Source organism: Oreochromis aureus, linkage group 9 (assembly GCF_013358895.1).
Source record: "Oreochromis aureus strain Israel breed Guangdong linkage group 9, ZZ_aureus, whole genome shotgun sequence".
Classification (NCBI taxonomy): Eukaryota; Metazoa; Chordata; class Actinopteri; order Cichliformes; family Cichlidae; genus Oreochromis; species Oreochromis aureus.
The window spans coordinates 25,669,994-25,697,840 of NC_052950.1; the positions used below are offsets into that span (position 1 = coordinate 25,669,994).

The 27,847-nt window shown below is 38.5% G+C and overlaps 2 protein-coding genes across 2 annotated transcripts in view; one reads left to right on the forward strand and one right to left on the reverse strand.

The window, feature by feature from the left end:
* The window catches only part of cnksr2a (connector enhancer of kinase suppressor of Ras 2a), a 74,445-nt gene extending 59,880 nt beyond the window's left edge, over positions 1–14,565 (forward strand). The window contains exons 16-24 of the mRNA XM_039617168.1: positions 536–609; positions 726–797; positions 1,345–1,412; positions 3,886–3,983; positions 4,517–4,738; positions 5,489–5,630; positions 6,949–7,173; positions 9,056–9,243; positions 13,166–14,565. Of these exons, the coding sequence (XP_039473102.1) occupies positions 536–609; positions 726–797; positions 1,345–1,412; positions 3,886–3,983; positions 4,517–4,738; positions 5,489–5,630; positions 6,949–7,173; positions 9,056–9,243; positions 13,166–13,363 (1,287 nt within the window). The 3' untranslated portion in view covers positions 13,364–14,565. The remainder of the gene's footprint in view (positions 1–535; positions 610–725; positions 798–1,344; positions 1,413–3,885; positions 3,984–4,516; positions 4,739–5,488; positions 5,631–6,948; positions 7,174–9,055; positions 9,244–13,165) is intronic.
* A 9,646-nt stretch (positions 14,566–24,211) lies between these two features.
* LOC116324437 (kelch-like protein 34) lies at positions 24,212–25,993 on the reverse strand. Its single transcript, XM_031745028.2, has one exon. It carries the CDS (start codon positions 25,991–25,993, stop codon positions 24,212–24,214), a length of 1,782 nt encoding a protein of 593 aa, XP_031600888.2.
* Positions 25,994–27,847: the final 1,854 nt, after the last annotated feature.

A 27,847-nucleotide genomic window follows, 5' to 3' on the forward strand; every position in this document is an offset into this window, starting at 1 on the left:
ATGACTGTAAAGTCAAACTTAATTATATAATTTGATTTATTTGTATCAACATTAACGTAACTTCTTTATTTATTTTTAACATTCTTTTTTATCCCACCATCACTTTTTTTTTCTTTTTAGTTCTCTGGTTGATGGCTAAATATGTACAAAACTAATTTCCAACTGCCCCAAAAGGTTCATCTGGATGACCAGAATCCAGTATCCAGTAACCCAGTATTTTTTTTTTGTAATGGGTAGCAAAACCATTGCACATTATCAGTTGAAAATAAGCTGGTAAGAATTCGCTTCTTAACACTGTCAGTGCAACCCCCCTCAGTGGCTAACCAGAGAGCTGCTAGGTTTTAAAGTCTTATCTTTATTTAATCTGACATTCATCAGCCTCTTTCTGTTCAGTCAGACTTAGAAAAAATAATATGCATTTGGAAAAACACAGAGAGTGAACACATAAAATCAACTGGTTTTTTAGCCATCCTCTTTTTTTTTGGCTTTCTGTCTGTCTTTTTTTAAAATTTCTTTCTCCTCGCTCTTTGTTCAGGATGAAAAAGCCGAAGGTTTTGTCAGTCTTCCAGAATTTAAGATCGATCGAGCCAGTGAATGCCGCAAGAAGTAGTAAGTGCTTAACAAACGCAGGTCTCTTGCATATATATGTGTATGTTACGTGCAGTTCACATGCTCTTGAATGTATGAATGTGTGCCTGCAAAAATAACACCCTCTGTCTCTCTAGTGCTTTCAAAGCTTGCCACCCCAAGGTCAAGAGTTTCTACTTTGCAGCAGATGGAGTGGATGACATGAACAGGTAAAGGAGCGTGTGCAGGGTGAAGGTTATAGAGTAGGGCAGACTTCCAGCTGGGTGGCAAAACACCACATAAGACCCTTCAAAAAATAAAAAGGAAAAAAAAGTGTTTTATTTAATGTTTAAAATGAGAATTTGTTTTATTATCAAATATTTCAAGACATTTTCACAGAGGCCAATTTTTTATAGGTCACAACATACTGAGGATAATATATTATACCTATATACCTTTTTTGTCTGTTACTGACTTTTATAAGAAAATTTGTATATATTTGTTCATCCATGACTTACATAACATTTAAACTATGTTTGATATACCTATTTACTTATATGATGTAGTTATCATGCTGTAGATCAGTGCAGCTATATATCGTTTCAAACTTTTAAAGAAGCAAAAAATTAAAATAAAAAGAAGTAATGATTTTTTTCCAAGTGATTATTTATGTCGCACTGTGAGACTTTGGGACCCCAAGCGAGATTGTTATTTTAATGTTTAATTATTTGTTTGTGTACATTATGAGATAATCTAATTAGTTCCCCCTTCTGTTAGGTGGCTGAGTCGCCTCAACATGGCTGCTGTAGGCTATGCAGAGCGAGAGAGAATACGCCAGGAGCAGGGTGAGGGCTCATTCAGCGACATGGTGAAGGGTTCTTCAAACAATGGCTGCTGTAGGATGTCATCTTAAGCCAACAACACAATAACACTCCTATACCTACTGAACTTATTGTTATTTTCCCAGAATAGCCAGATTAATCTCCTAGGGGCTTACTGGGAGAAAAATTTGTTAATGGGCAACTAATGACCCCGTACCACACATGACTGTTTCATTACACCCCCAGGCACTCAGAAACCAAACAGTTATTTTTCATCCACTTGGTAATGTGATGCAATTAGCTATTTCTGGAAATATATGCTCCTTCAGTTCTCAAAAACTAACAAGCGCAGAGGAATCATTCACTTAAAAGTGGTCCACATTCTTCACTCCATTGAAGTAATGTGCATGTTCTCCAGGTTTTTTAAGGTCCAGGGAAGAAAAAAATAATTTACAAGGTTAGTTTAGAAAAATGTTAATAGTGAGCAAACCAGGTAAATTAATTCGGGTAAAAGTATTTGAAAAAACAACTATAACTTTGGACATAAGCAAAGATAATCAACTCAATACCCCCAAGGTTTTGGATGGTAATGAGGTGAAGCTAGCTGGACGAATGGTCTACAAATGTTGACGCTGAAAGTCAGTGAAGAAAACAAAGCCACAAAAGCCAAGGGAATAAAATGCCATCATTCATACCATTCATACCAAGAAAAGAAGTGTTTATTTAATTATTAAAAAAGGATGTTTGTTTTTATTATCAGATATTTTAAGACAGTTTAGTCGTTAATAATTTGATTTTAACTGTTTAGTATGAACAGTTTGTGATCCTTTACTATGTTCCACAAAAAATCTGAAGCATTAAAAAAATTATAAAAAATGTCTGGAACATGGTTAGCCAGAGGTTGCAGAATACTCTGAGACTTTTGAAAAGCTTAGATTAAAGATTTATTTGTGTGTGTGTTCAGTTTTAACTTAAAAAAAAAAGAAAACTGTTCATGGGTAGAATAACCAATGAGCTTTTTGGCCCTCGTGTCTGTTTAAAAAACTTTGCTATGAATAAACATCACAGCTTTCCTTTTTTTTCCCTCTCTCTGTTTTTTTTTTTTTTTTACATGTCAGTTGGTTGCTGACTCGTATCAAATGAATTATTGTTGCTATATTTAAGTTTTTTTGTGTATTAAATACTCAAAGCAAAACATCCATGCTACTTGTGGAGTGAGGACCCAAATGCAAGATCCCAATTCAGAGTTTCAATAAAAAAGCAAAATTATAATAGTTGTAATCCAGATTTAAAAATTAGTCCCAGGAGATCAGGAACAGTAAGCAATACAAAAGAACAAAGGAGAGACAGGGCTATTTATACACACAAAAGGTAATCAGGGAATAGGAATGGGAATAGGGAATAACTATATACAGCTGAAACTAATCTAGACAATAACAGGGAAGGAGTCAAATTAAAAGTGTGACACAGGAGACAAGTAAGCTACCAAAGTAAAACTAGAACTGAACTGCAACCATAACTAAAGCACATGAAACAAGAGTAAACTTAACACAAGAGAAAGCACACAAGGTCAAGATAGAGAGAAACATTAACAAAGTCTATAAAGTCAAACAGTAGCAACATGTAACCAAAAGTGAATGACTGAAAATACTAGGCAATGAAAAGTGAGTAAAAATAAAATAAACCCAGAACAGGAAACAAAACTAAAAACACAAACAAGAATTCAACCTCCAACTCAAAACTCTGGGACCATCTGGGAACTGTGGCACAAAATGCCTGATAAGATGTTAACCTGATACTTGGGGTATGTTTTCTATTTCTCATGGTATTCTGATGACTGAATGGATGGTAAATCAATAGACAGGTGGATAAATGGAAAGAAAATGGTGGAATACCAAGTACAAATAAATACTAAATAATAAATACTATATTTATCCATTTACTTTATTTTATGTAGCTCTTCAGATTATCCTAGCTCTTCTACCATGAGGCTGCCCTCCCTTTTGATTCGATTCAAAAGAATTTGATTCATTTAGCACCAGTTCCCAATCAATAGTCATCTTAAGCGCATTATTTTGCAAAGTAAAAACCCAACAGCATCACTGAGAGGCTTCCACTAGCAAACAGAAGGTTTGAACAGCAGGTTGATTGTGCTAATTTGCTCAGAGCCAGAGCAATGTACCTGGCCATGTTAGAAATAACTATAGTGTCATCATATAGAGCCAAGAGAAGGAAAAAAAAACTCAAAAGAAATCTCAAACAGAGCTGAACGTTTTCTAATTTCTACATACACTGACTACTGATTATTCATCACTTGAATCATGTGTGATATGAGCATCCATCAGTTTAATAAATGACAGAAAATAAGGAAAAGTGTAATCGGTTCCAATTAAGAAACAACACTCTAAGCTAATATGTAAAATGTGCATGATACTACAAATACACTGGACGTATCTGTATGGATGGATCTGACAGTATGTGTGTGGGTTTCCTGTAGATTACTGGAGTGAAAGTGAACATGAGGATGACGCTGCCTCCAGCCCCAAACAGGACAGTCCCCCACCTCCATATGACACCTACCCACGGCCTCCATCAGTGAGTCACTCATACACACACACACTCTCACACACACACATACTGTAAACTGTATTACATCTCTCACAAAGTAGATATTGTACTCGGAGGCAAAATTGAGGCCTCGTGCTTCCTAGTCCACTGTAACAGTTGGAATTATTGCCAATAAAGCAATAAGTACAGATAGTGCTGAGGCTATATTAAACATAAATGTTGCTATATTTGAAGTTGAAATGGGTTGCTGTACATCATGCATCTCTGTCCTGGGGTATGTTTTTTTAATCATAGGGTAAAAAAACAGGAAACACCAACAGCACCTTGTCCATGTAATTGAAGTTACAAAACACAGGCTGCTAAGTTTTAAGATAATAATAGAGTCACTCAAACACCCCTCTGCTTTGTCTTCTTGTCTCTCACCTACCATATCACACACTTACTCAATCAGGCAGGCATGCTGATGAAATCCTTTCTTTGAAGTGTGTCATTATGGTTGAATGAGACAAGGCGATCATTTGATGTCTGCCACATTGTCTCCCTTCCTTTTTCTCTATCAGATGAGCGCCTACTTGGAAGGAGGTCGGACCACTCGGCTTTCTTCCACAGAGACGTCTCGCTCTCGCTCATCCCAAGAGGACTTCCTTTGTGGCGAGCCCCCTGCTGCAGCTGCAGAGCCGCAGTACCACCCTGGTCCTCTTGGGGGAGGCACCACACACAGTGGCAGAAAAGCAGGGGGTAGCAACAGCAGCGACGTACAGTACAGATGTGATCCTGTAGAGGTGTGTGACGATGTTTAACATTACCTTAGATTAATGGTCTCACTTCGAGAGTTCGGAAATTGTTCTTTCGACTTGGGAGCATGAACGTGCTTTTTAGTCTGAATTTACACTCACCAGCCACTTTACTACATTCATCTATTCAACTGCTATTTAACGCTGATACATAGTCAGCTAATCACATGGCATTAACTCAGTTCGTTTAAGCATGCAGACATGGGAAAGAAGGCCTTCTGAAGTTCAAAAAGAGCATCAGAATGGGAGAAAAAAGGCGATTTAAGTGACTTTGAATGTGGAATAGTTATTGGTGCTAGACAGGCTGGTCTCAATATTTCAGAAAGTACTGATCCACTGAGGTTTTTCCACACAACCATTACATAGTTCTGCTGCGACATTCTGTTGGTAGAGTTAAAAGAACAAGTAAAGCATGGATCCACCCTGCTTTGCATGTATATCAATGGTTCAGGCTACTGATGGTAGCATACTATTACTAACTACAGTGTGGGCTCTTGATTTTTATTACCATATAAATTATTTCAAATAGATTTCTTTCCAGAGTTCAGACTCTAGACGATGATGAATATAGTGCAACAGATGACTGTTTCCTAATTAGAATATTATGTTTAGAGAAATACATTTTACCAGCCATAACCTACAATTTGTAATATAGGAGCTGTCTTCATATGGGAGCATATGCTTAGATTGCATCTGGTAAGTCTACTGAATAATTTGTTTATCTGTTGTTTTCTGTAGTACCGCTCCAGTCCTGCTGGGGGCAGTAGTGAGACAGGGTCCCCAGGCCGCTCTTCATCGTCGCAGAGACGCTCTTGGCAGGACCTGATTGAGACGCCATTGACCGAGGCTGGACTGCACTACCTTCAAACTGGACCACTTGGTAGTGCCCAAATTCCAATTCAGTTGCTTGAATTCATACACAGCGGTGTTAGTGACTTCTGTTTAAGCTGTGATTATGTTCTACAGAAAGAATGAAAACCTAATGCGTTTCTGCACACCAAAATGTTCAGCTAAGATAGACCACAGAAAGTATAAAAATGACAACATAATAGTTTCCCAGAATTTCCCCCCATAGTGGTTTGTTGCAATATAGGGCAAAAACCATATTCTTTCCAAGATGGTAAAAAAAATCTAAAAAAAATGTATTAGTGTCATTCAGTTATAAAGTGTTAAGTTTGTTTTTCATTAGTTATTAAATATAAAGCAAAGTATCTCATATTTAGCTAGCTAGCTTGATAACAACCAGTTTTATTCTTATTAGAATACAGTGAACAAAGAGATGGCGATAGTTGTGGATAGAGTCAATGAGCAATCACAGTAAGGCACGTCCCTCCTTCTCACATTTGTTGTTTTAAAAACAAGATGACAGCTCATCTTGAGGCTTCAAAACAAGCCTGTAGAAACCAGTGGATGACATCATGTTAGTTATGTACATCTTCATTACTGTATCTACCTAACAGGAATGCTATTTTTTTCCTGGGCTGTAAAATAAATGAGTAAATGAATGAATTAATAATTAAATCTGTACAATATGGGGTGGTACAGCTGTGTCGTACATAGAAATATATAGTTGGGGTCTTGTATTATTATACCTTTGGACTTTAACCCCATCAAATTTAACAAAATAGTTGCTTCATTAAAAGTAACAGAACTGCAAAAAAAAGTTTTGTTTTTTTAATTTATTTGAGATATCTTAAATTGTTATTTTATTAATACCGAGAACATTCAGCAGCAAAGCTTCTCCAGAAAGTGTGCCATTAAAATTTTGAAAGGTCCACACACACAGAGCAGAATTTCTACTGTTTTGACAGGAACTACTCTCTGCTCAAGAAAGCGCCCCCATGAAAACTGTCTGCTATCATCTGTGATCATCAGTTTCAGCTCCCCCTCATTAAAATCAACTTTGACCCCTGCCTGCAGTGATATTTGTCAAATATTTTGTGCAGCTGCTGATGTAGCTTGAAGCTTGTGTGTTTTATATGCGATCTTGTGTTTAATAGTAATGTATGTGTTCAGTGTTCTTTCTGATGCTCCAATGTGGACAATGGTTTTAAAGCTGAAATAGCAGTTTCTCTCAGTCAGAACATATTTAAAATAAAATTTTACTGTATTGAACAGAGTGTTCTTTTAAAGAAATGAGTCATGTTGCATTCATGACTCAAATAACAGCATTTCAATTTTTTTTCTTTTCGTTGCAGAGGACGCCGTCTTTGCTGAGCCAGGCCCAGGTGGTGGCTCAATGATGGCCGGAGCCGTTTACACTCTTCCTGCTCCGAGGAATGTCCCGTTGCCCATGGCAATGCAGAGGCTGATTCCTATGGCAACCCAGGGAGGGAAACCCCGCAGCTTCACACTGCCACGAGACAGCAACCTCCACACGCTCCTCGCACCGCCTGCGAAAGAAGAACAGCAAACACACAACGGTGAGTTCATGCTGGATCAGGCTTTTGGTGTGAAATGCTTACAAGGGCACAGAGAGCTTAAAGCTAATCCTGAAGCATTATTTTTTTTCACTATGTTTTAACACCAAATCAACACTACAGTAAAGACAAAAGCAGCATTCATTATACAGTGCACAAAGATTTTAGGCAATAAAAATAAAGCGAAAATACTTAAATTAGACTATGAACCAGCCACAGCATCTGAACATTGATGCAATTTAACAGTTAAAACTACCTACCAAACAAGCAGTGTTGCATTACAAGAAAAATAAATTCAAATAATAGAGAAACATATGAAATGTTAAATAGGAGAGAATAATGAGCTCTCCTAAAGGATTGCACAAATGGTTTAAACCAGCCGTTCCCAAAGCTACATGGTCCTCTTTAAGGGCCATTAGTGAGGTTGCTGCTTTGTTTGAAAGCAAGCAGAAAGCCTCACAATTCAAACTTTGAAAACCTCTTTTAACAACAGAATTTCATTATGTTGCTATGAGACTGCAAGCAGCCACGTCTGTGGATGAAAACTAAAGCCAATGCAAAATTCAACAAAACTGCAGTTCCTCTCTTGACCACTTGAGGCTGGCCCGAAGCTGTGTTTTAACCTTTTAGAGCCATTTAATTGAATTAAATGCCAAAAATGATATGGCCCACTGTGAGGTACACTCCATTCTAAGTGAAATTCTAGTATTTTATCAGTCTGTTACTGAGCACCAATTATCAGTTACTAAGCACCAGTATCCGTGTCTATTCTTTGTACCTGTGCGGTTTTTGGATGCAGATTGCTACACATGCTTACTACCCTTAGCTAATAACTTAGGGCTTTCAAATTCAGTAACTTGTGGCAGCAAAAACACCAAGATTGAGGCTTTCTGTAGTCCAAAACCAATGGCTGATGTCACGATGACTATGTCTATCTTTTATATACAGTCTGTTTTTTATGACATTTGTTGAACTGCTATGTGCTGCACGCTATTTTCACTGCAAGAGCCTAATGAGGGAAAATACTTCCAAGTACTTAATATTGCTCCGTAATAACAGGGGTTCGGGTGTTTCATACAATGACAGCTAATTCTGAGCTAGTTGTAGCCATTGACACAACGAGCTGGAATGATCAAGTCTGGAAAAAAATAATTGTATGTTCGACCTTCTCGACTTCACTGAAGGACATAAAATATTTTATGTTGAGGATTAATTCAGTAGAAGAAGCTGGTGCTGCTCTCAGTGATGCATTTTTTGGGTAACAGCAGAGCGCAAAAATGTGTCTCACTGTGAATGACAGCCACTAGAGACTGAGGGGGAGGGGGAAAAAGGAAATTTCTTTTTAAGGTGAAGACGTCAGCACATGTGCCACATATAAAAACTGCTCTCAGGCACAGACATATCCATTTAAATCATCATCAGCTTGAAGCAGAGCACACTGCAGTCATACATTGATCTAATGAGGCTAATGACACCATGGTGCTCCTGTTGCCAAGGTGCGGCAAGCAGCATATGAAAAGGAAGGACTGCAAGAGTAAATAAGACTGATTTATGTAATAGCATGATATATGTTGCATTTGTTAGGGAATGGATTGAACAATCAATAATGATGTGAGCGAGGAAATAAAACTGCCAAAGTGAAGAGGGCGTCCCTGAGGCTGACAGGATTTTCTCCTCGTTAATAATCCTGCTGTGACTAATACAAATCATTACACAATGTCGTAGATGTGTCGAGGTGTGCTGCTGTCCTCCAGTGGTTGATCTGAGATACAACTTAAGGCCCTCCCCGGCCTTTTAGCTTCTAATCCTGTAACAGATGTGAAGCAAAGAGTTAAACTCAACATTAAATGTACGGGTCTCTGTTTCCCCTCTGACTGCTCTGAAGGTGGCAGTGAAGGTGCCTCGCTGGGCGACCTGTTTCGTGCGTGCGAGCAGGGTGGGGTCTGTCCTCTGGGTCGGGGGTCGGAGTCCAAAGGTCAGTCAGAGTTCAGGCAGTCATTTCTCCGAAGGGCCGCTGACCCTCATCTCAACGAGCGCCTGCACCGCCTCCGCATACTGACCTCCACGTTGAAGGTTGGTCCTCACTCTCATTCATATAGACACATGCGCAAGACGAGCACGGGGGCATGCCAAACACATGCACACTTACAGAAGCACAGGGAGATTTTAATTTCTGACGAGACGACTGACCTTTCCCTAACCTCTCACCCAAACTCTTGTCGATGTTTGTACAGATGTAGACACCGGGTTTGTGTGATGCATTTCTGGCCATTTGAAATACTATAAAAAACAAACCAGCGTACAAACATTTTATAAGCAAGACGTTTACCACATTTGAAGAAATAAAAAAAACTAACATTTCAGTTAAAGTTGTTTTTGATGTTTGTGGTGCATTTATTTTCACTTATACAAAACGAATTGCTACTGCAGTGTCCTGCTGATACTCTAGATCAGTGGTCTCGAACTCCAGTCCTCGAGGGCCGGTGTCCTTTCCATGTGTCCCTGTTGCAACACACCTGAATACAATTAGTAGGTCATTAGCAAGACTCTATAGAACTGGACTCCATGCTGAGGTGGCAATTCAGCCATTTGATTCATGTTACAACAGCTCATGAGTGAATGAACATGGTGCAATAAAAGTACTTTTAGGAGTACATTTTTCCAAACACTTAACATTGACTTAAATTCACTTGAGTAGGGTTAGGGTTTGCCACTTCAACATGCAGTCAAGTTCTATACTCTTGCTAACGACCTACTAATTTTATTCAGGTGTGTTGTGAAAGGGAAACATGGAAAAGTCTCAGGATACCAGCCCTCGAGGGCTGGAGTTCGAGATCCCTGCTCTAGATAAATTGTAGTTGCTGGAAAAAAATAATGCAATAAAAAAAAGTATTTTAAGACAGAAGTTAAAAGCAAAATTGTATACTCTGTTAGAAATCCTATCATCTGTGTTGGCTGGCTCGGTATGCAACTGATAGCCAATGAGATGTCAATTTTGGTGAACAGCCTCAAAACAAACTATATCTACCAGAACAGGTGTACAGACGACTCCTTACAGTGTCTTTCAGTAGAGACTCATAACCTTAAACTCAAAGCGGCCACACCCTTAATGATCCTTAATGAAGTTTAACCTTTAACCGAGTTTAAACAAGGATACAGTTTACATGCTAAAAACACAAAATCCATTTTTCCAAACATCTTTATTTGTGCTGTAAATTTGGACATTTTGACAAGACAATCTATGGAGATTGAATCAATATTGGAGGCGACCTCAAAGGGCCATTTGAGAAGCTGCAGCTTTGAGGCATTTCTGCATTGGCTTTATTTTCAGCCCTTCTTTGAAATCTGTGAAACGTTTGACTAGGACACAACACAATGGTTAACAGAGAATTGCTCTCGGGAACAGATGTTTGCTTACTAAAAACAACAAAATGGACCTCAGTTAGAGAAATTGCTGCCAGTAGGTACTCACACAAACAATAAAGGCATATAGGAACAGACACTTTGAGTCTGGAGCTTAGCAAAAGGTCAGTTTTGTTGAACTTTATTTTCCTTCCATAGCATTCAATTTTTGTGAAATGCAACACTGCATTTCACCTCATATTACTAATCTTACAGGTCATACTCCTCTAAAATCTGATCAGAAACTGCCTCCTCCCCATTCCTTCTTCACAAACCTTTTGAACTGTAAGATTTCTTGAAATAATGGTTTACTTCAGAAATTGTGCGGAGGCTATTGACCTCAAGGCAAAACGTGCCGCTTGTAAAACTGAAACACTTATTCTCATCTGTTCAAAAATAGAACATTTGTTAAAACTATGATAAGACAGAAGAATGGCTCCCTCCATGAGGATTTATTTCATAATTGTATATTTATGATAATTTCTGACTGTGATGCACACATAAACACCGCTCATGTGCTGGAAGATGTCTGTCTTGTTAGTTTTAGTGGCGTTATCTGTCACAGTGTGTCTCCTCAGAGTCCTCAGATGTCAAGCAGCCGTCTGTTGCTTCATGCTGTCTGAGCAGCAGTGATGCTCCCGGGCTGGGTGGCTCTTTTGCTGTTTTTTTATGTCTCTAGAGTTTGTTTCTTTGTTGCTTCCTCCGTGTATGGGGGCGGGATGGCAAGTGAGGGCATGGAGGCTTTATCGCTTGCAGGTACATCAGGTTTTTTTTTTGTTGTCTGGTTGGGTGGGGAAGCTTATGTGTTTGTTTGCTTGTCTCGCGTCTTTTAAAGGTATATACCAAGCTTTGGGGGGAGCATGGATGAAAAGTTTCACAAAAAATCTTCAGAAGACACCACAGTGACCCTGGTAGAGGCTACACTTTAATTGCTATTTACAAGGGATCAGGTTGGATATGTGCGTTCAGGCAGCATCAACATATCTTCAGTGGTTGCTGTGGAAACAACAAAGGTTTTCATATTTTCTTTGTGTGTTTCTGCGCATTAAAATTGGACCAAAACAACACGATACATTCGAATGAGAATGCGATGGCAGAAGGAATAACAAGAGAAGAGATTTGTGTGTTGTGTTTAATAACGGCATCAGCACAAAGTCGAAGATCATGAAGTGCTAACTAAATTAAAAATAATCTACTACTGACTGAACATTAACTGAAACAATGTATATTTCACCATCACGATATCACTGTCATGTAGCAACATATCATCGTTGCCTTTCAATTATACACAATTTATTAACAATTATTTCCCATGTAATTTAGAAAAGAAAGTTGACAGTGCTGTTACAAAAATGTTTGTAACTACTGATGCATTTCAAATTCATTAACTGTCACTTGAACAAAGAGGCTTAGATAAGTTATAAAGAAAGATCCAGTGAGGGCTAATAAAAATATTAGGCATCTACAATTAGACTTGCACTGTAGATCATTACTTTAAAAATAGTTCATTAAAAGTTAAAAAAACATTATTTCACTTATTGACATCTGAAGATTGTAACTTTTCAAACAGTCAAACATCTTTAGTTTTTTGATGTATTATGATGAAAAGGTGACTTTTCAAAAAACAAACTCAGTTCTAAATATGAATTTAATAGGTTTTTAATAGAAATAATATAAATAATACATTTTTCTAAACGCTTATAATCTTTTTTTCAATAAGACCTTTTTGCTTCTTAAAATAGCAGCAAAGGTGGGTTTGTTACAACACTTGGAAAGTACATTTACCCAGGTGTTATATTTTTACGTTTACTACTAATATTACTGCTAATAATAGTGATCATCATCTTAAAAATTATAATTTTAATCATAGTAATTCATGATATAGTCATATTGATTATCAAGCAGTATGTAATGATAATATCAAATACTAGAATGTTCTGGCAAACGTTTAACTGTATAGTGTTTTTTTTTTCATAATTAGTACTTTTACTATTGGTAGCTGTGTTTATTTTTATGCTTTTTTTAGTCCTAACTCAGAGAAACATCAACACTTTGACATGATCACATTGTTCTTCTATAAAAGTATATTTTAGCTAAATATTTTATGAGCTTTTGAGGTAATCATCACACAAAAGTTATTACTACTGTGTGATTAAAAATGCATTACTGCATCCGTATATATTAACAATAGTGTATTTAGTGCCTTTATATACTGCATAATGCCCAAGAATATTAAATATTTATTTAAATAGGTTTTTAATAAATGTCCTACAAGTGGATTAGTTAATAGTAGATAATGTGTGCTGTAATAATTTAATGGTTGCTCAAAATTACCAAATTATACACATTGAATTACTTCAAAAGTAGCCCATGCATTAATTGTGAATACACATGAAAGGTAGTGAATATACTTAGTAGAACAATGACAGATAAAAACTGTTGTTTTTAAGTGTTCTATGCAAATGTCAAATCTCCCCAAATCTTAGTGTATCCCCATTAAGTGTGTGTCTTGCTTTCCGTGTGTCTGCGTCTTAAAGAAGAGCGATATTTTGAAAAGTGACCCGCCCCTCCTCTGTTTCTGCATCCCCCATAGGACAGGGAGGGGGAGCTAGCGCTGATTGACAGGCTGCTGGCCAAACCCCAGCTGTCGTCGGCAGAGTTCCAGGAGTGGAAGAGAGCCTATCAGGACCTGTTCACTCAGGAGTCGAACTCGGCCGCCGAATCAGATCCTGGCCCGCCCCTCACCCCGTCGCTCTCTCACACGCACTCCTACATTGAGACGCACGTCTGACGCGAAAAGCAAAAGCAACACACACGCTTAAATTGCTCTCATCACCTGATTTTGGATTGAGTTGAACAAATTGCAGCTGATGCTTTGAGGCATCAGAGCTGCGATCGGAGAAATCTTAGTGACGAACTGAGTCGAGAGGCAAGAGTAGAGATGTGCTTTGAGCAGCCGCCGTGTGACAAGTGCAACATGACGTGTTTTTGCGGAGACCCTCGTGTCACATCAGTCTTCGAGCTGATTGGTCATGCCACTCCAGCTGGCTCGAGGGTGGACACTAACACTGATTCTTGAGTATTATATGTTAGCTTTTGTGCTGCGTACCTAAAATACTCTCCATGGAAAACCATATAAAGAAGGATCTTCATCATCTTCGTACAGACTTCTCATCCAGTGGGATTACAGAGTTGTATCTTTCTCCATCTTGCTTATTGTGCCATTTTCATACTGACTGCACAGTGTCTCATAGACGGTCTAATAGCCACATACGTTGTATTCTTTCAAGCCTTATACTTGATGTCTATGATGATATTTACTGTACAGTGAGTGCTACAGTAGACAACAATAAGCAAAGGTCTTTTTAAAAAAAACAAAAACAAAACACCAGTCTCAGTTTCTATCTAGTTTTAGAGACTTTTGTTTGTGCTGGTTTGGTAGATTTGTGTACTGTGCTGGGCTGGACCTGAAGCATGCACACTCCTCCTGGAATAGGACCCATTTGAAGGAAAAATCCACCCTCAAATGCTTTTCTAACAACGCATCAGGCATCACATGGTGTAGTTAGGAGCCCATTATCTGCTATTGCTTTATTATTGAACTTCATTTCACACTCCAAAAACACAGTATGCCTTTGACAAACCGCCATTTACTACTTTATAACTTCGCATATGCACATTAAAGCAGTGTGGTTTTTACATTTGGAAAAATAGAACACTAAATGCAGTTAAATCTGTTGTACAGACATATACAGGCATATATAGAGACGGAAAACAGTTATTCTTGTTGCTGTGAGAATAAAGGCTTGCAATGATCAAGGGAGTTTTCAAGTTTCTTTTAAAATTTTTACACAATAGTAAATAAAATAGGGTCTTTTAACGATACTTTTATTAATTGCAAAACAAAAACAGCTACTAGAAATGTCTAATGTTTCGTTTACGTTGTATACATATTGAAAGCTGCATTTTAATGACATGTAAACAAATACTAGGTGCAATCTACAGAAAGAGGAAAATATAATGTTACATGGCTTTATTTAACATTTCTTGCAATGATGGTAAAACAAAGGTTTTGTCTTGCATTATAATTATTATTGCACTGAAAATTAGAAACTTGGTCTAACTATAGATGGAGCTTCCTAAATCTGAGAGAGCTTCTCATTGATGAATATTCTTTTTAGCTTTTGCAGATATGGATGTTTATATATAGTATGTATACTAGATTGGGCGCTGGCGACTGCGCCCAATCTAGAACTGGTTTCCTACCCAAAAATGGCACCAGTCAACACAAAATTACTGGACCCATAGTTTGAACCATTGACATCAGTGATTATGGGAAGAACTGATGCAAGAAATTCACCAATGAGTGACAGATTCAGCCCACAGGTTCTGTTTGCTATGATTTTCTTTTCATGTAAATAAACCCAACTTTTCATATCTTCCACAATTTAGGCAGGTTTTCAAAAGGCTTTAAAAGTCAAATTAGGATTACTCCCTCCATTAGCCAGTCAAGTTGCTTCCATGTCTGTCTTGACTTAACATTAATTTAACATTTTGGATATATGAAATTTTGTCAGGTTATTGACAAAAGTGTGTTTCGACCCTTGAGCACTAAAATCCAATCAGTTTATCCTTGAGTTCAGGTGCCCAAACTGAAGAAATCGCCTCAAAATTTTTAAGAGCTATCAATATTTCAACAATACAGTGAACCGATGGATGAAAGCCATAGAAACATGCTGTCTGCAGCACTAGAGTTTTGGTTTTTCTTATGCAGTGTATTTCTACATAATACCAGATAAAAGCTTTTACTGCAGATGTATCTCTTTGATATTACCTTAAGTGAAACTTTCATCAACACAAGGGGACATTTTTCCGTTGGACATGTGGAAATATTTTGCCTTTTGTAGGCCACCTTTGTATTGGCTCAGTCACACTAGAGTAAAGATAGATTAACAACCTCTGTGCAGCTAGGAAAATTTGGTGGGTGCCTGGTAAGTGCTTTGAAGTTTTTTTTCTGTCAGAGGCTGATTGTAAGTAGTTACGAAACTTGAGCGTGCAATACCCTCGACCATATTATCAGAGATTTAATATATTTGCCAACTTCACACCATTCAGCGGACTGACTCCATCTTATTGCTATTTTGTTTCCGTCTTTACTCACTAAAGTCAGTTTGAGTACAGAAACCTAATGCAAATGGTTGCAGATTAGTTCCCCATCCCTGAAGCAACCATTTCAAAGACAATAAAAACCCAATGAAGTTCATTTCACAAGTTCGTGTCACACAGTCTAAATAATTTTGGTGTTGTTACAATGTCCAACTATTGATTTTCCTACTGTGACTGCAGCATAAATAAGAATCTTTATAACTTGCCTCGTTAAATGAAGGTCACATTGACTCACTGCATCATCTTGTGGTACAAAATGGTATTACACAAGTATTGTCCCAGCCTTGTTTCAAATTTTGTTGATATTTTTTCAGCACAATTTTTTTTTTTTTTTTTTTTTACATTTTTTAATACATGATGCATTATATACATGAAATTTACAAAAAGTACACTGCAATTCTCTAAGCCATAATATCATTGATATATAAAATTTTATAGATCTACCCAAATCTTATTGTAGATTTTTGGATTTGCACAAATGTAAGTTTAAATAAAAGCACATTTCTATCTAGTTTTTAGGCAACTGCTACTTCCAGACATGGACATTATTTTCATTTGGTTTTCAGTGCCTTATATGGCAGCCACACTCCTAGTAATACAGGTGTATGAACTCTGGAAAGTTACTCTGTTTCACCCCAAAAGCCTCCAAAAATATTTAACCCAAAACAAAAAAAGCAAAGAGACGTTTTTAGCACAGAAATATTTTCTGCACATCGCAGATTTATAGTACTTAAAAGAATGCAAAAGTTTCTAAGGGTGGATTTTTCCTTGGAGACCATTTGGCTCTCTGTATCCTGCATGTCGCATAGAGAATATGAGGCCATATTTGCATAGGAACTGAAATATGAATCTAATAAAAATATATTAGTTTGTTATTTGTAGGCTATGCTGTTGCCAAAAGACTTAATACTCAAAGTCAATGCACAAAACTATGAAAGCAATCATAAATACATATAAACACACACACAAATACACACAATAATAAGCACATAGACTGAATGCTCTTTCTCTGCTGCTGCCCGTGGTTGGTTGTAGTAGCATGTCTTTGTTATAGATGAAAACAGTATTCTTTTTCCTGTTTTTGTGTTTGAAATCTTTACATACAGTAGATCTCTATTTATAGAGCGCAAACTAAGTGTCTTGGAAGATAGTCTCTAATTCTAGTTCAGTTTTTTTTTTCCTTTTGGACAGACTGTCGTTGAGTAAAGATTGTTTAATGTTCGATCTATAAATTATGGTTAATTAAAAAAACAGTATTTATTTATGTAATCATTCTATATGCTCTCTTGAAAGATGAGGATGGATCAATAAAATGTTGGTCATTTCGATGAAGGTGTTTTTTGTGGTCTGTTCTGTGAAAATTAGTCCATATTTTCAAAATGATATGTTAAAGTATAAATTCAGCTTTTAAAATGCCATATAAGTATAAGTACCAACGAAAGTAAAAGTATCAAGGACTATATGCAATAAATTTCCCCTTTGACAAATATAATTTATTATACATATTACACTGCACAAATACATACATAAATAAATAAAGCAGCTAATTATTACAGTATAATAAGTTAGTTAAACTCCAGGGATATCAATCTGTCTGGCTTTCCTTTGGTAGCCAGACGTATTCTCAAATCCTCAGACTCATTATCTGATAGTTTAGTCAGAAACATGCACACGAGCAGCCTGTTGGAGGTCACTTTGTAGGGCTCTGGCAGTGCTCCTCCTGTTTTTCCTCACACACTGGAGCAGATATTGATGCTGCTGCTCGCCTGATGGCCCTGTCCAGCTCTCCTCATGTAACACCCCACCTCCTGATGTCCTCTAAACTCTTAGACTCAGGGTTTTGTGTTCTGTGGTTTGGTCGGCCATTTCAGTTTTGCATGTCACGGTTCTCTCATGTTTTGGTTCATATCTAGTTCTGTTTCAGTTTGGTTCATTCTTTCCTTGAGTTCCTGTGTATTCTTAGCTCTCTGTGTCAGTTTTGTCTCAGTGTTAGTTGTTTCCTGTTTTATTTTGATGGTCTCTTGTCTCTCGTGCTTTATTTTTAGTTCTGCTTCCCTTGTCTTGTCTTCTGTGATTACGTCAAGTTGCACTCCCACCTATTTCCTCTTCCCTCATTACCTGGTGTGTATTTATTGTCTGAGTCTTCCCTTGTTCTCTGCCTCTAGGCCAGGGGTGTCGAACTCCAGGTCTCGAGGGCCGGTGTCCTGCAGGTTTTAGATCTCACCCTGGGTCAACACACCTGAATCAAATGACTAGTTCATTAGCAGGCCTCTGGAGAACTACAGGGCATGTTGAGGAGGTCATTTAGCCATTTAAATCAGCTGTGTTGGATCAAGGAAACTTCTAAAACCTGCAGGACACCGGCCCTCGAGGCCTGGAGTTCAACACCTGTGCTCTCGGCTGTGTGCGCCCTTGTTCTGTGGTTCCCCCTAAACTCCTATTGATTTTGTTCCTGGTTCCAGTCCTGCCTTGTTTTTGTATTAATGCATTTTTGAAAAATCTTCAGCATTAAAGCTGTTTCTGCATTCATGCACTGTCTCCAGTGTCCTGTATTCTGGGTCCATATCCTACCTACAACATGTATGACACTGTCCATGAACATAAAGCAAATATTTTTGTGATGGCTTGACGAGCTGGACTATCTGTGTAACCTGAATAGACTGCAGGTACCGCTCCAACGATTAGGACGCTGGCAAAATGCAAAACTAGAGGAAAATCAGTGAGGCAGGATAAGGAGAGAGCTGGTCTGTGGCCACCACCTGCAAAACCATTCCCTTTTTTGGCATTGCCTTGTTGTTGCCTCTCTGTCACTTTCATTTGCTCCAAAAATGTATGCTTCCTAAATGGACAGATTGAGTTCCCTGAAGAGTACCTGACTCACTTTGTGTTATACTGTGATAATTGAGTGGTACCTTAATTTCTTTGAGCAGCATATGTGACTGATCAATTTGCAAACAGCATGTGTTAGCTTGTTTTATTTTAATTTAAGAAGTTAAGTTTACTGGTCCTCATCCAAATAAATCTGAGGGTGTGTGAAATGACTGACAGGAGAAGAAAAAAAGAGCTTTTTGGACATTTTCCTGTGAAAAACTTTCAGAGATCTAAAGATTGCTTTTTACAATGTCAGGACAAGATTTACATTTCAGAACTGTTGGAATCAACTTATTTGTTCTTTCCAAAGGTTTTTTTTATTCAATGAAAAAATTACACAACATCTATTTTCTTAGACTCTTATCCGATTCAAGGTCATATGAAGGCTGGAGTCCCCACAGCCTATCCTCTTTATTCACAACGGGTTGCCACAGTGGATAGCTCTACAGGTTTTGATTTGGCAGATGTTTATGTTGCATGCCTTCCTGATGCAAGATTAAAGGGACTTATGTTTAAATCTCAACAAAAAATCTTTCTAAATGGTAGCTACTGCTTTCAAATAAAAGCTGTGGACCTAGTGGAAAAAGTAAATTTCCCTCTGACATGTTGGGAAAATAAAAATACTTCAGCAAAGTACAAATTGGTACTTGGTTTCTTTATACCATTTAGGAATTTAAATCTCTGTAGCTATCAACATAGATTTAGCTAATCTATGTATCTAATTTGTCTAATAGATTTATCTAAACTACCTACCAAGTAAATGTGGCTAAAATTGCTTACATTTAGCTCAGCTACACAGTATTTGGTGCACTATTAGGCTGCATTAACTTGATTACTCTTAAGAAGATAAATAATAACCAGGTGCTGGTCAGATGTAATTAATTAATCGTCAGCAACTGTAAAAAGTTCAATAAAAGCTGATGTTCTGGCAGCTTGCTGGTCTGGAGCAAATGTGTGTTAACACAATGCCACCAGGAGTGGCTGTCCAACTAAATTTCCATTTTTTTTTCTTTTTTTTTGAAATGTAAAGTTGCACCTGAACAAACCACACAGGACTGATGATTTGGACTTGTTTAACAGCCACAGGACCTGGGCAGTCACTGAGTCGGTCATGAGCTCCTCTTTACACCAAAGTATTCTAGAGTCAGATGTGAAGCCATCTGTCCAACAGCTAAAGGCAGTAAGACAGTATTTTAAAACACAGCAACAAATCTACTGAAGACGAAAAGAATCAAGGTGTTGCAATGGCCCAGTCAAAGTCCAGACATCAACCTGATACTGTGGTGGGAAATGAATGGCAGCAAATGTCAGTGAACTCAATGAAGTTTGGCTCATTCTCGAAAAGAATTGTAAATCAAAGTTTGTACACAACTAGATTCAAAGCATTGCTGCTAAAGATAGTTTTGACATAACTTTATGCATTAGTAGTATTAAATCCGTGAATAATTATCTAGCTAATTATCCAAAAAAGGTGAGAAAAAAGCTTAAAACGAAAAAAAAAAGCTGAGTCCCAGCTGTGACCTGAGCCAGTGAGAACTTTCCTGATGTAATATTGTCACACATTAGAGCATGGTAGCTTGAAATTAACATTTCATATTTCCACTTTTATTCTTTTTTTCAGATGTTCATTTAACTCAGATGGTGTTCTAAATAAGTAATATTTTTGTAGATAGCACAGTGTGCATTCAGACTTAAATGGAAACAGATACAAGCACAAAAGTGCATCAGTAATGATCTCCAGCAGGTTACCAAGCTATTACCCTAATGCTTTTCTACTCTGCAGCTTCATCCTTCTTTGTCCATTTGACTGTCAGTGCAGATGAAGTGGAACAAGAAAACAAAAAAAGAGTCTCACACAACGTCTTTGTTTTGCTGCTCTTTCTATCTATCAAATAGAAAACTTCAATTATTCATAAGTAAGCAGCAATGCTGCACACTTTACAATTCTGAAAGATATTCTCCTCAGTTTTGGTGTTGTTGTTATTTCAGCACTGCCACCCTCACCTTCATCACCTTATCGGCTGTTTTTTTTTTTTTTTAACGTCTCTATTTCATCCCGCAGCTTGGCTCAGCCTCATCCTGAAAACTCATCTGTTTGAGTGTTACCTTCTTCACACTGAATCTGTTTACCTCCTCTGCTTGTTCCCAAAAATCCCATTTATCACACAGCTTAGCCCTTGTTTTTCTTAGCACACAATTACATTGGAGTGACACTCTTTGGAATATTTGGTGACCCTTCCCTTTTACATACTTACACACTGTAATTAACTTTGCGTGAACTAAAAGTAATCTGAATCAATCTGACATATGCTCAAAACAGCTGCAAGGAAAATGCTACAGTGCTCAGCCTGTATAGTTTATATGTGAGATGTTTAGTTAAAAATGCTAATCTTTTCTTCATACTGAGTTAGTTAGAATAATTACAGCATAAAGCCACTTTCCCGTTTTCCACTGTTTAGTGAAGTCCCATTTTGAAGCCTCGAGCCATTTTGGCTCGTTCGCTAACAATTTCACAAATCATTAGCCAGTGAGCATACCCTGATTTATTCTCCTTTTTGATTGGTAGAATGACCTGAATTTACAAAATGGACCCAATGAGTTATGCAGTAGGTGACTGAGTACATAAACAGGTATAAGAACCCAGGTCAATGCCTGGCTTCGTATAAAATCTTTAGGACAGAAAACCTTTTTGCAACTACAAAAGTTGATCCCTAGTGGTCATTAAAAAGAATTATGAACTTAGCTATACTTTGAAAAGTAGTAGCAGTAGTTTGGAAGTAAAACCCCACCCCAACTCGTCGCGGCACATGGCTGCCCCTCTCTGAGCCTGGTTCTGCTGGCGGTTTCTTCCTGTTAAAAGGGAGTTTTTCCTTCCCACTGTCGCCAAAGTGCTTGCTTATAGGGGGTCATATGATTGTTGAGTTTCTCTGTATGTATTATTGTAGGGTCTCCCTTACAATACAAAGCACCTTGAGGTGACTGTTGTTGTGATTTGGCACTGTGTAAATAAAATTATGAATTGAACTAAAAAATCCTCTTTGAGTGAGTATTTCTATTTATGCTGTAAAACCATGCCACCTGGAGAACGTGAGTTTCATTATTCAACCTGTGATCATTGAAATTAATCAAACTTTGTTGCTTAATCATTTACAAATTGAAAAAATAATATTAACTTAAAGTCTGCAGATCAATGCTATTGGTAAGCCAACAGCAGTGGGGGTTAAAAGCAAAGAAATCTGTCCACAAATTGTTACATTTTAATTTTTATTTCTGTATTTTAAATTCTCTGTTTTCCACTTGGCTTTTGGTTTTGGAATCCAATAAGTGGTGGAGAAACTCAGGACTATGTGTACGTATATATATCCATGCTAGGCATTGCTATTGAGGTTGAGTTAAAGTAAAAGGATAAGCCAGGTGATAGATATTAAGTGTGATGTACTTTTTAGTTAACAGAAGATTAAAACTTAACTAAGATTAACTGCTTTTAACTTTTAAAACACCATTTTCATATTCATGTACTTTTTGTTGAAGCTCAGAGAGCCACTGTAGAGGGCGAAAAGAGCTCTGGTTTGAGAAGTTCAACATAGCCAAGTTTAACAGAGCCAAGCTTTCTTAGTGTTAGCTCACATAAAAGGGCCATTTGATTAATCATTTGACTGCACAAAATTGACCAGCTATTCCAATCAGAGATAATATGATAAAGATCTATAAAGAATATAGATTATATACAGTAAAACACAACATTGCTGCTGCTATAAACAAGATTAGTGAGTCTAACGCTACAGAAATTGTTAATTATATGATTTGTGTTACTGCTCAGTGTGCCCTTGCTGTTTGTTTCTAAACTGACAGACATATTAGAGCACTGAAACTTTACACTTCATACACTTAAACATTAGAGCTTACTCAGTGTGCTCACCGCCAACTGTGTCCCTTGATACTCCTGGTCATAAATAGCTTACACATGTAACTGATCAGTTTTCTAATCTATGGTGCAATGTTTAATGTTAAATAAAGACTTGACAGCAGGATTAGAACCAAACCTAATAAATAAATAAATTAAATTAAAATAAATTTGTAAATAAAAAAAATCTGTCACTTTGGTTAATTTGAACAAAAATCTAAATATCAGAATTTTTGTAAAGGTTATGTTAAAGTTTCTGTTAAACTAATATAAGCTTAGTTTTACTGGCACTAGCTTCATATTTAACATAAACACATAAATGCATGCACGTGTGGGTGCACACGCACACGGATATTTATTGGTCTTCTCATATATCTTTCTGCAAAATCTACAAGTGTTGAACTAAGCAGCAGTAAGCAATAATTTATCATAAAAGCTGGGATAGGGACATCAGCTAGCATTGCTATGGCTAACTAGCATTAGCCTTTTGTTTGTCATTAAAAAATAGGGGTTTATGAAGATTATACACTCACTTGCCACTTTTTCAAGTACCCATGTTCAAATGTTATGTTATTGCAATACCTAATCAGTCAGTTATAGCATCATGGACCTGAACCCAACAGATATGCAGCAACTGTATGATGCTATCATGTCAATATAGACCAAAATCTCTGAGGAATGTTTCCAACACCTTGTTGAATCTATGCCATTAGGAAAAACGTTATGAAGGCACAGGGATTGGAACCCAGTATTATAAAGGTGTTTCTAAAAAAGTCTTTGTTGAGTGTATACGTTCAGAAATTACAAATGATTCTTACAAAAAAGTAGTTGTTAGGTTTCTTAAAGAATGAAACCAGAGAAAAGCCTTTATCCACCTATTACACAAAATATTTAAAACCTTTAGGGTTTCTATTAAGGAAAAAGATATGAGCTTTGTTTGGGATTTTTATATAACTCTAGATCAGAAACATTTGGATTATCTTGAAGAAGGTTAGCCTAGCCTAAAATAAATACTGGAAACAGAAAAAACAGCTAGCTTAAAATGAACTAAATGAAACCTTAGGCTACATCTCTTTAATTAATGGAGAAATAAAAGTGTTAAAAATGATATACTGTGTTTGGCTGTGTGCCTTATGCTAAGCTAACCAAACTGCTTTGTTGCTGTACACCTCCATGTGTTTATCAGTGCTATGAGTGGTATCATTTCATTTTACTATTCAATAGAAATGCAAATAAGTGTAGACAACATGTCTAAGGCTAGCTGTTAGTAGGAGAAAACTAGTTGTTTGATATATTTCCCCTAGGTGTACAGGGAAAATACACATCTGTTTTTCTCCAGGGAAACAGGACTGGAAAAAGACCAGAAATACTATTAAAAAAACAAAAGTATTGAAACTGAGGAAGCTGTTGAGGGCTGCGTGGTAGTAAACATTTCATCTCCCCCAACCTAGTTTCCAGCACAGGCCCCAAAGACTATTGCTCAACTATGAGCAATATCCTTATTTCTGTGTTTTAATTTCCAAAACCTAGAGTTTGAACAGCCTGGGGGAAATGGGGGTAAAATGTACTATATTGTGGTTGATTTTAAAGCATCTGCTCAGCATTTTGAGACCATGTTACACCCACTCAAAGTGAAATTCTCACTTCAGGAACCAGCTCTCAGCACTTGTAAAATACGTTTCTCACTTTTTGTGCTCTTTAGTCTGGCAGAGGCAGCAGCGTACACTCAGTCCCAGTGAGAGGTCTGGGAAGCTGGCAGATCTCTCTCCAGCAATCTTTCTTTGTATCATACTCCAGCACACTCTTCACAACCACCTCCTGCCCATTACTCCACCTTCTCCCTCCGAAAACCAGCAGATTCCCAGACATGGATACCATGCTGTAGTTGAAGGAGCCAGTGAGAAGCGGCTTGAGTCGCATCCAGTGATCTGACCGCGGATGGTATCGTTCGATATCACAGAAGGGTTCGTACATCCCCAGCAGTGCATAGATGTAGCCATGAGCAGTTGCCAAGCGATGACTGAACCTGGCAATGGACATGGATGCCCTCTTTTCCCAGACTCTGCCTTTAGGATCCCAGAAAAAGACCTCTCTGCTGCTCTCCCTGCTTTCATCTTGAGTGTAACTATAGTTACCCGGAACACCACCTGACACATAGATGCTGTTGTCAAGCACGGTAGAGGCGTGGCCGTAAAGTGTCTGAGGCATTGGTGGCCCTTTCCTCCATGCTCCTGTGGCCATGTCATAAAATTCCACAGAAGCTACAGAGGCATGTGTGTTGGTGTCTGGTCTTGTGTGTCGTCCACCCAAAGCATAAATAACATCCTCCACCACGCAGCAGGTGAACTGTGCCCTCCTGTCCAGCATGGACTCCACCTGCTCCCAGCAACTAAAACGAGGATCGTACCGCCACACCTGATTGGATGTTGCTACAGTAACAGACCTTTTCTCATCTTCATCTCCCTCTTTCACTTCATCTCCCCCGATCACAAAGAGGAAACCTCCCACTGAGCACACGCAGGGATTTCTTAGTCTCAGCGGGAGAACACAAGTCAAAGATGAAAACCTCCTCCTTCTTGGATCGAACGCCAACACCTGCTTTTCTGGCCAATCAGTGCTGGACCCGCCACCCACAAGAAGCACACAATTGGGTGATGCTCTAAGTGTCGTCTGCCGGCTCTGCCTGATGGGCTGAGTTGAACTGAGCCTGTGGTACTCAAATGCTCGTGTCAGCTGACTCCTTATTAAAGGTGTGGCCATGGCTCTGTGGGCATGGCTGATATTTGTGAGGTCAGACGGGGGGACCAATCCAAAGCGCAGGCGACTCAACAAAAGATTTGATTTCAGGAGTGTGAGGGGCCCATTATCATCCAGCCAATCCAGAACCAGCTTTATGAGCTCCACCTCCTTAACACCAGGTATCTCATCAGCATCCAGAACTGCCAATAGTGATTCGATATTCAACGTCAGGAGATCGTCCCTGCTTTCTTGTATCAAGCTGCCCATCTCCATGGCAATGGTTTGATTGGCAGCCTCAAGTGCATTTGAGAGGGCGTGGCGCTCAGCCAGGTTAGCATAGTCACAGCAGTTCTTGGTATTTAAACCATCAATCATGTAACGCTCGCATATCGCCACAGCTGTTTCCACCTGCAAGTACCTGCCTGTTTCCAGGACAACAGGAAGTGTTGAGGGTGAGATGCTGAGCCAACCTGAATACAGGAAGTCCAGAATGGCATCTAAGCCCTCTGGTGTTAGTGCTGGGAGGCTAATGGAGCCTGCTAATCTCTCTGCAGTAGTCTCTCCAAAAAGGGCCCAAAAATAGTCACTGGAGCTGGCTAGAAGGGCGCGATGACAGGGAAAAGATATCCCGCCAGCCTCCAAGACAACATCACACATCTTCCTCTGTGAGCGAAGGCGCTGGAAGCCAGAGAGAAGTCCGGTTCTGTGGGAAGAACTGTAGAGGACAGAGTAGCTATCCATCCAAAAGACAGCAGACAAGAGAGTGGAAATGATGGAAGGAAGCTAAGGAAACTTTTGAAAAAAGTGAAAGCAAGTTAAAGGAAAAGATTTGTCAGGAAGGAGCCAGGAAGGAGCCAGGAAGCAGCGGTGAAGAAACATTAAACACAGCAAGCACAGGAAAAGCTGATGAGTGAAGTCAAAAAAAGAGGTTGCTGACAAGCCGGCACCAAAAAAATGTAAAAAGAATTGGATATTAGTTGCAAAGCAAGAATGAGAGGCGCAGGAAAGAGTGTGTCTCCTTACGCAAGCTTTCTCCATCTGTGTGTTTGTCCTTCTCTGCCTTCAGCAGCGAGCATGTGACACCATGATACGGAGGTTAATAATGGCCCCCTGCAAACACAGACAATGCTACAGCCCGCCCCCTTTTTGGCACTTTAACATGAACCATCCCAAAGCCCTCATGTCTCTTGCCCTGATACCCTGGCTCTGTTGGTTTTGTGTTTGTCTGCTGCCCTTTTCTCCGTTTCCAAGAGGGAGTATCACCCAAGTACACACATGAATCATACACACCAACCAACCAGCGAGCATGGAGATGCATGGATAAATACCCTGACCCCACACCCAAAGAGACATAGAGAGAGCCTGGCAGGGTTTTAGTGTCTATCCCAGTGGATGAACTCATTGGTAAATAGAGCTGCTACAGTCTGGGACCAAGATTCCAGGGCATGCCACCAATCTGCACTCTCATGGTGACAGGAATAGTAGCACAGACACAACTCGGCAGATGCGGCGCGACGTAGATATCAAACCTGCGGAAGTTTTGCCAGGCTGTCAAAGATTTGTCAAGTGTCACAAGCACTTCATGGCTTTTGGTATTAGAGCTATCCGTGCCCTTTTGGGAGGCATTTAACCTTTTTATGACCTGCAGCCTGTCAATATCACACAGATAGATGTCATGCTATTATTTTTATGCAGGGATAGAGGCGATGGTGGGCGTAAAGAATGGAGAGATAATGAAGCATCAAGCTACAAGTTAACTAACGTGTTTACTGTTATCTCATTATTGCTGAGCTACTCTGCGGTGCCACTCTTTCTCTAATACACAAACAAATGCACATCAGTATGCAAACAGCACGTTATTGCACACTTTACAAGCTCTTGCAGGGTCCATTTTGCTCAGAGTTATGATCGCCGTCTCTGAATAGATGCTGGCTCACGCTCTGAGGTGAGTGTGTATTTGTGCGCGTGGGTGTGTTTGTTTTATGGAAGGGTTACACCAGTTCACAATTCAACACACGGGATACTCACAAAGAGAAAAAAAAAAAACAGACTCACGCCTTTTTTTTTTCTTTTTTTTTTGAAACTACAAAGTGTTTTTAATCTTTCCCACATAATGTCAGATTCTCCCATATGGTGGTTAAATCTACACCACTGTTTCTCTCTAAACTGAATATTCCACTGTGACCCGATGGAAGCTAAACTTAGCTACAGCTGCTCTGTGTGTGTATTTATCTGTCTTCAAGAGGGCACAGTGATGTTAGGATTGATATGTGGCCCATTCAAACTGTAGGATTTGAAGGTTTAGATCATGATTAAAGTGAGTCTGTGCATTGTCGTGCTACCGAGTTCTACCTAAACCCCCTAAAAATTCCTATTACATATGCACATAATTCAAAAATAATTACAGCTGGAGATACCAGAGTTCATTTTTTTCCCCTCTCTTCAGGCGCTGCAAATAATGTGAAAACAACACTCCAGGCTACATTTTCCATCACAGTAAACAGGAAGTTTTAATTTGGTTTTGTCAGAGTTTCAGGTTGAGCAGACAATTTCTTTTTAAAATCAGTGTCACACTCTGTTTACTGCCAATCTCCT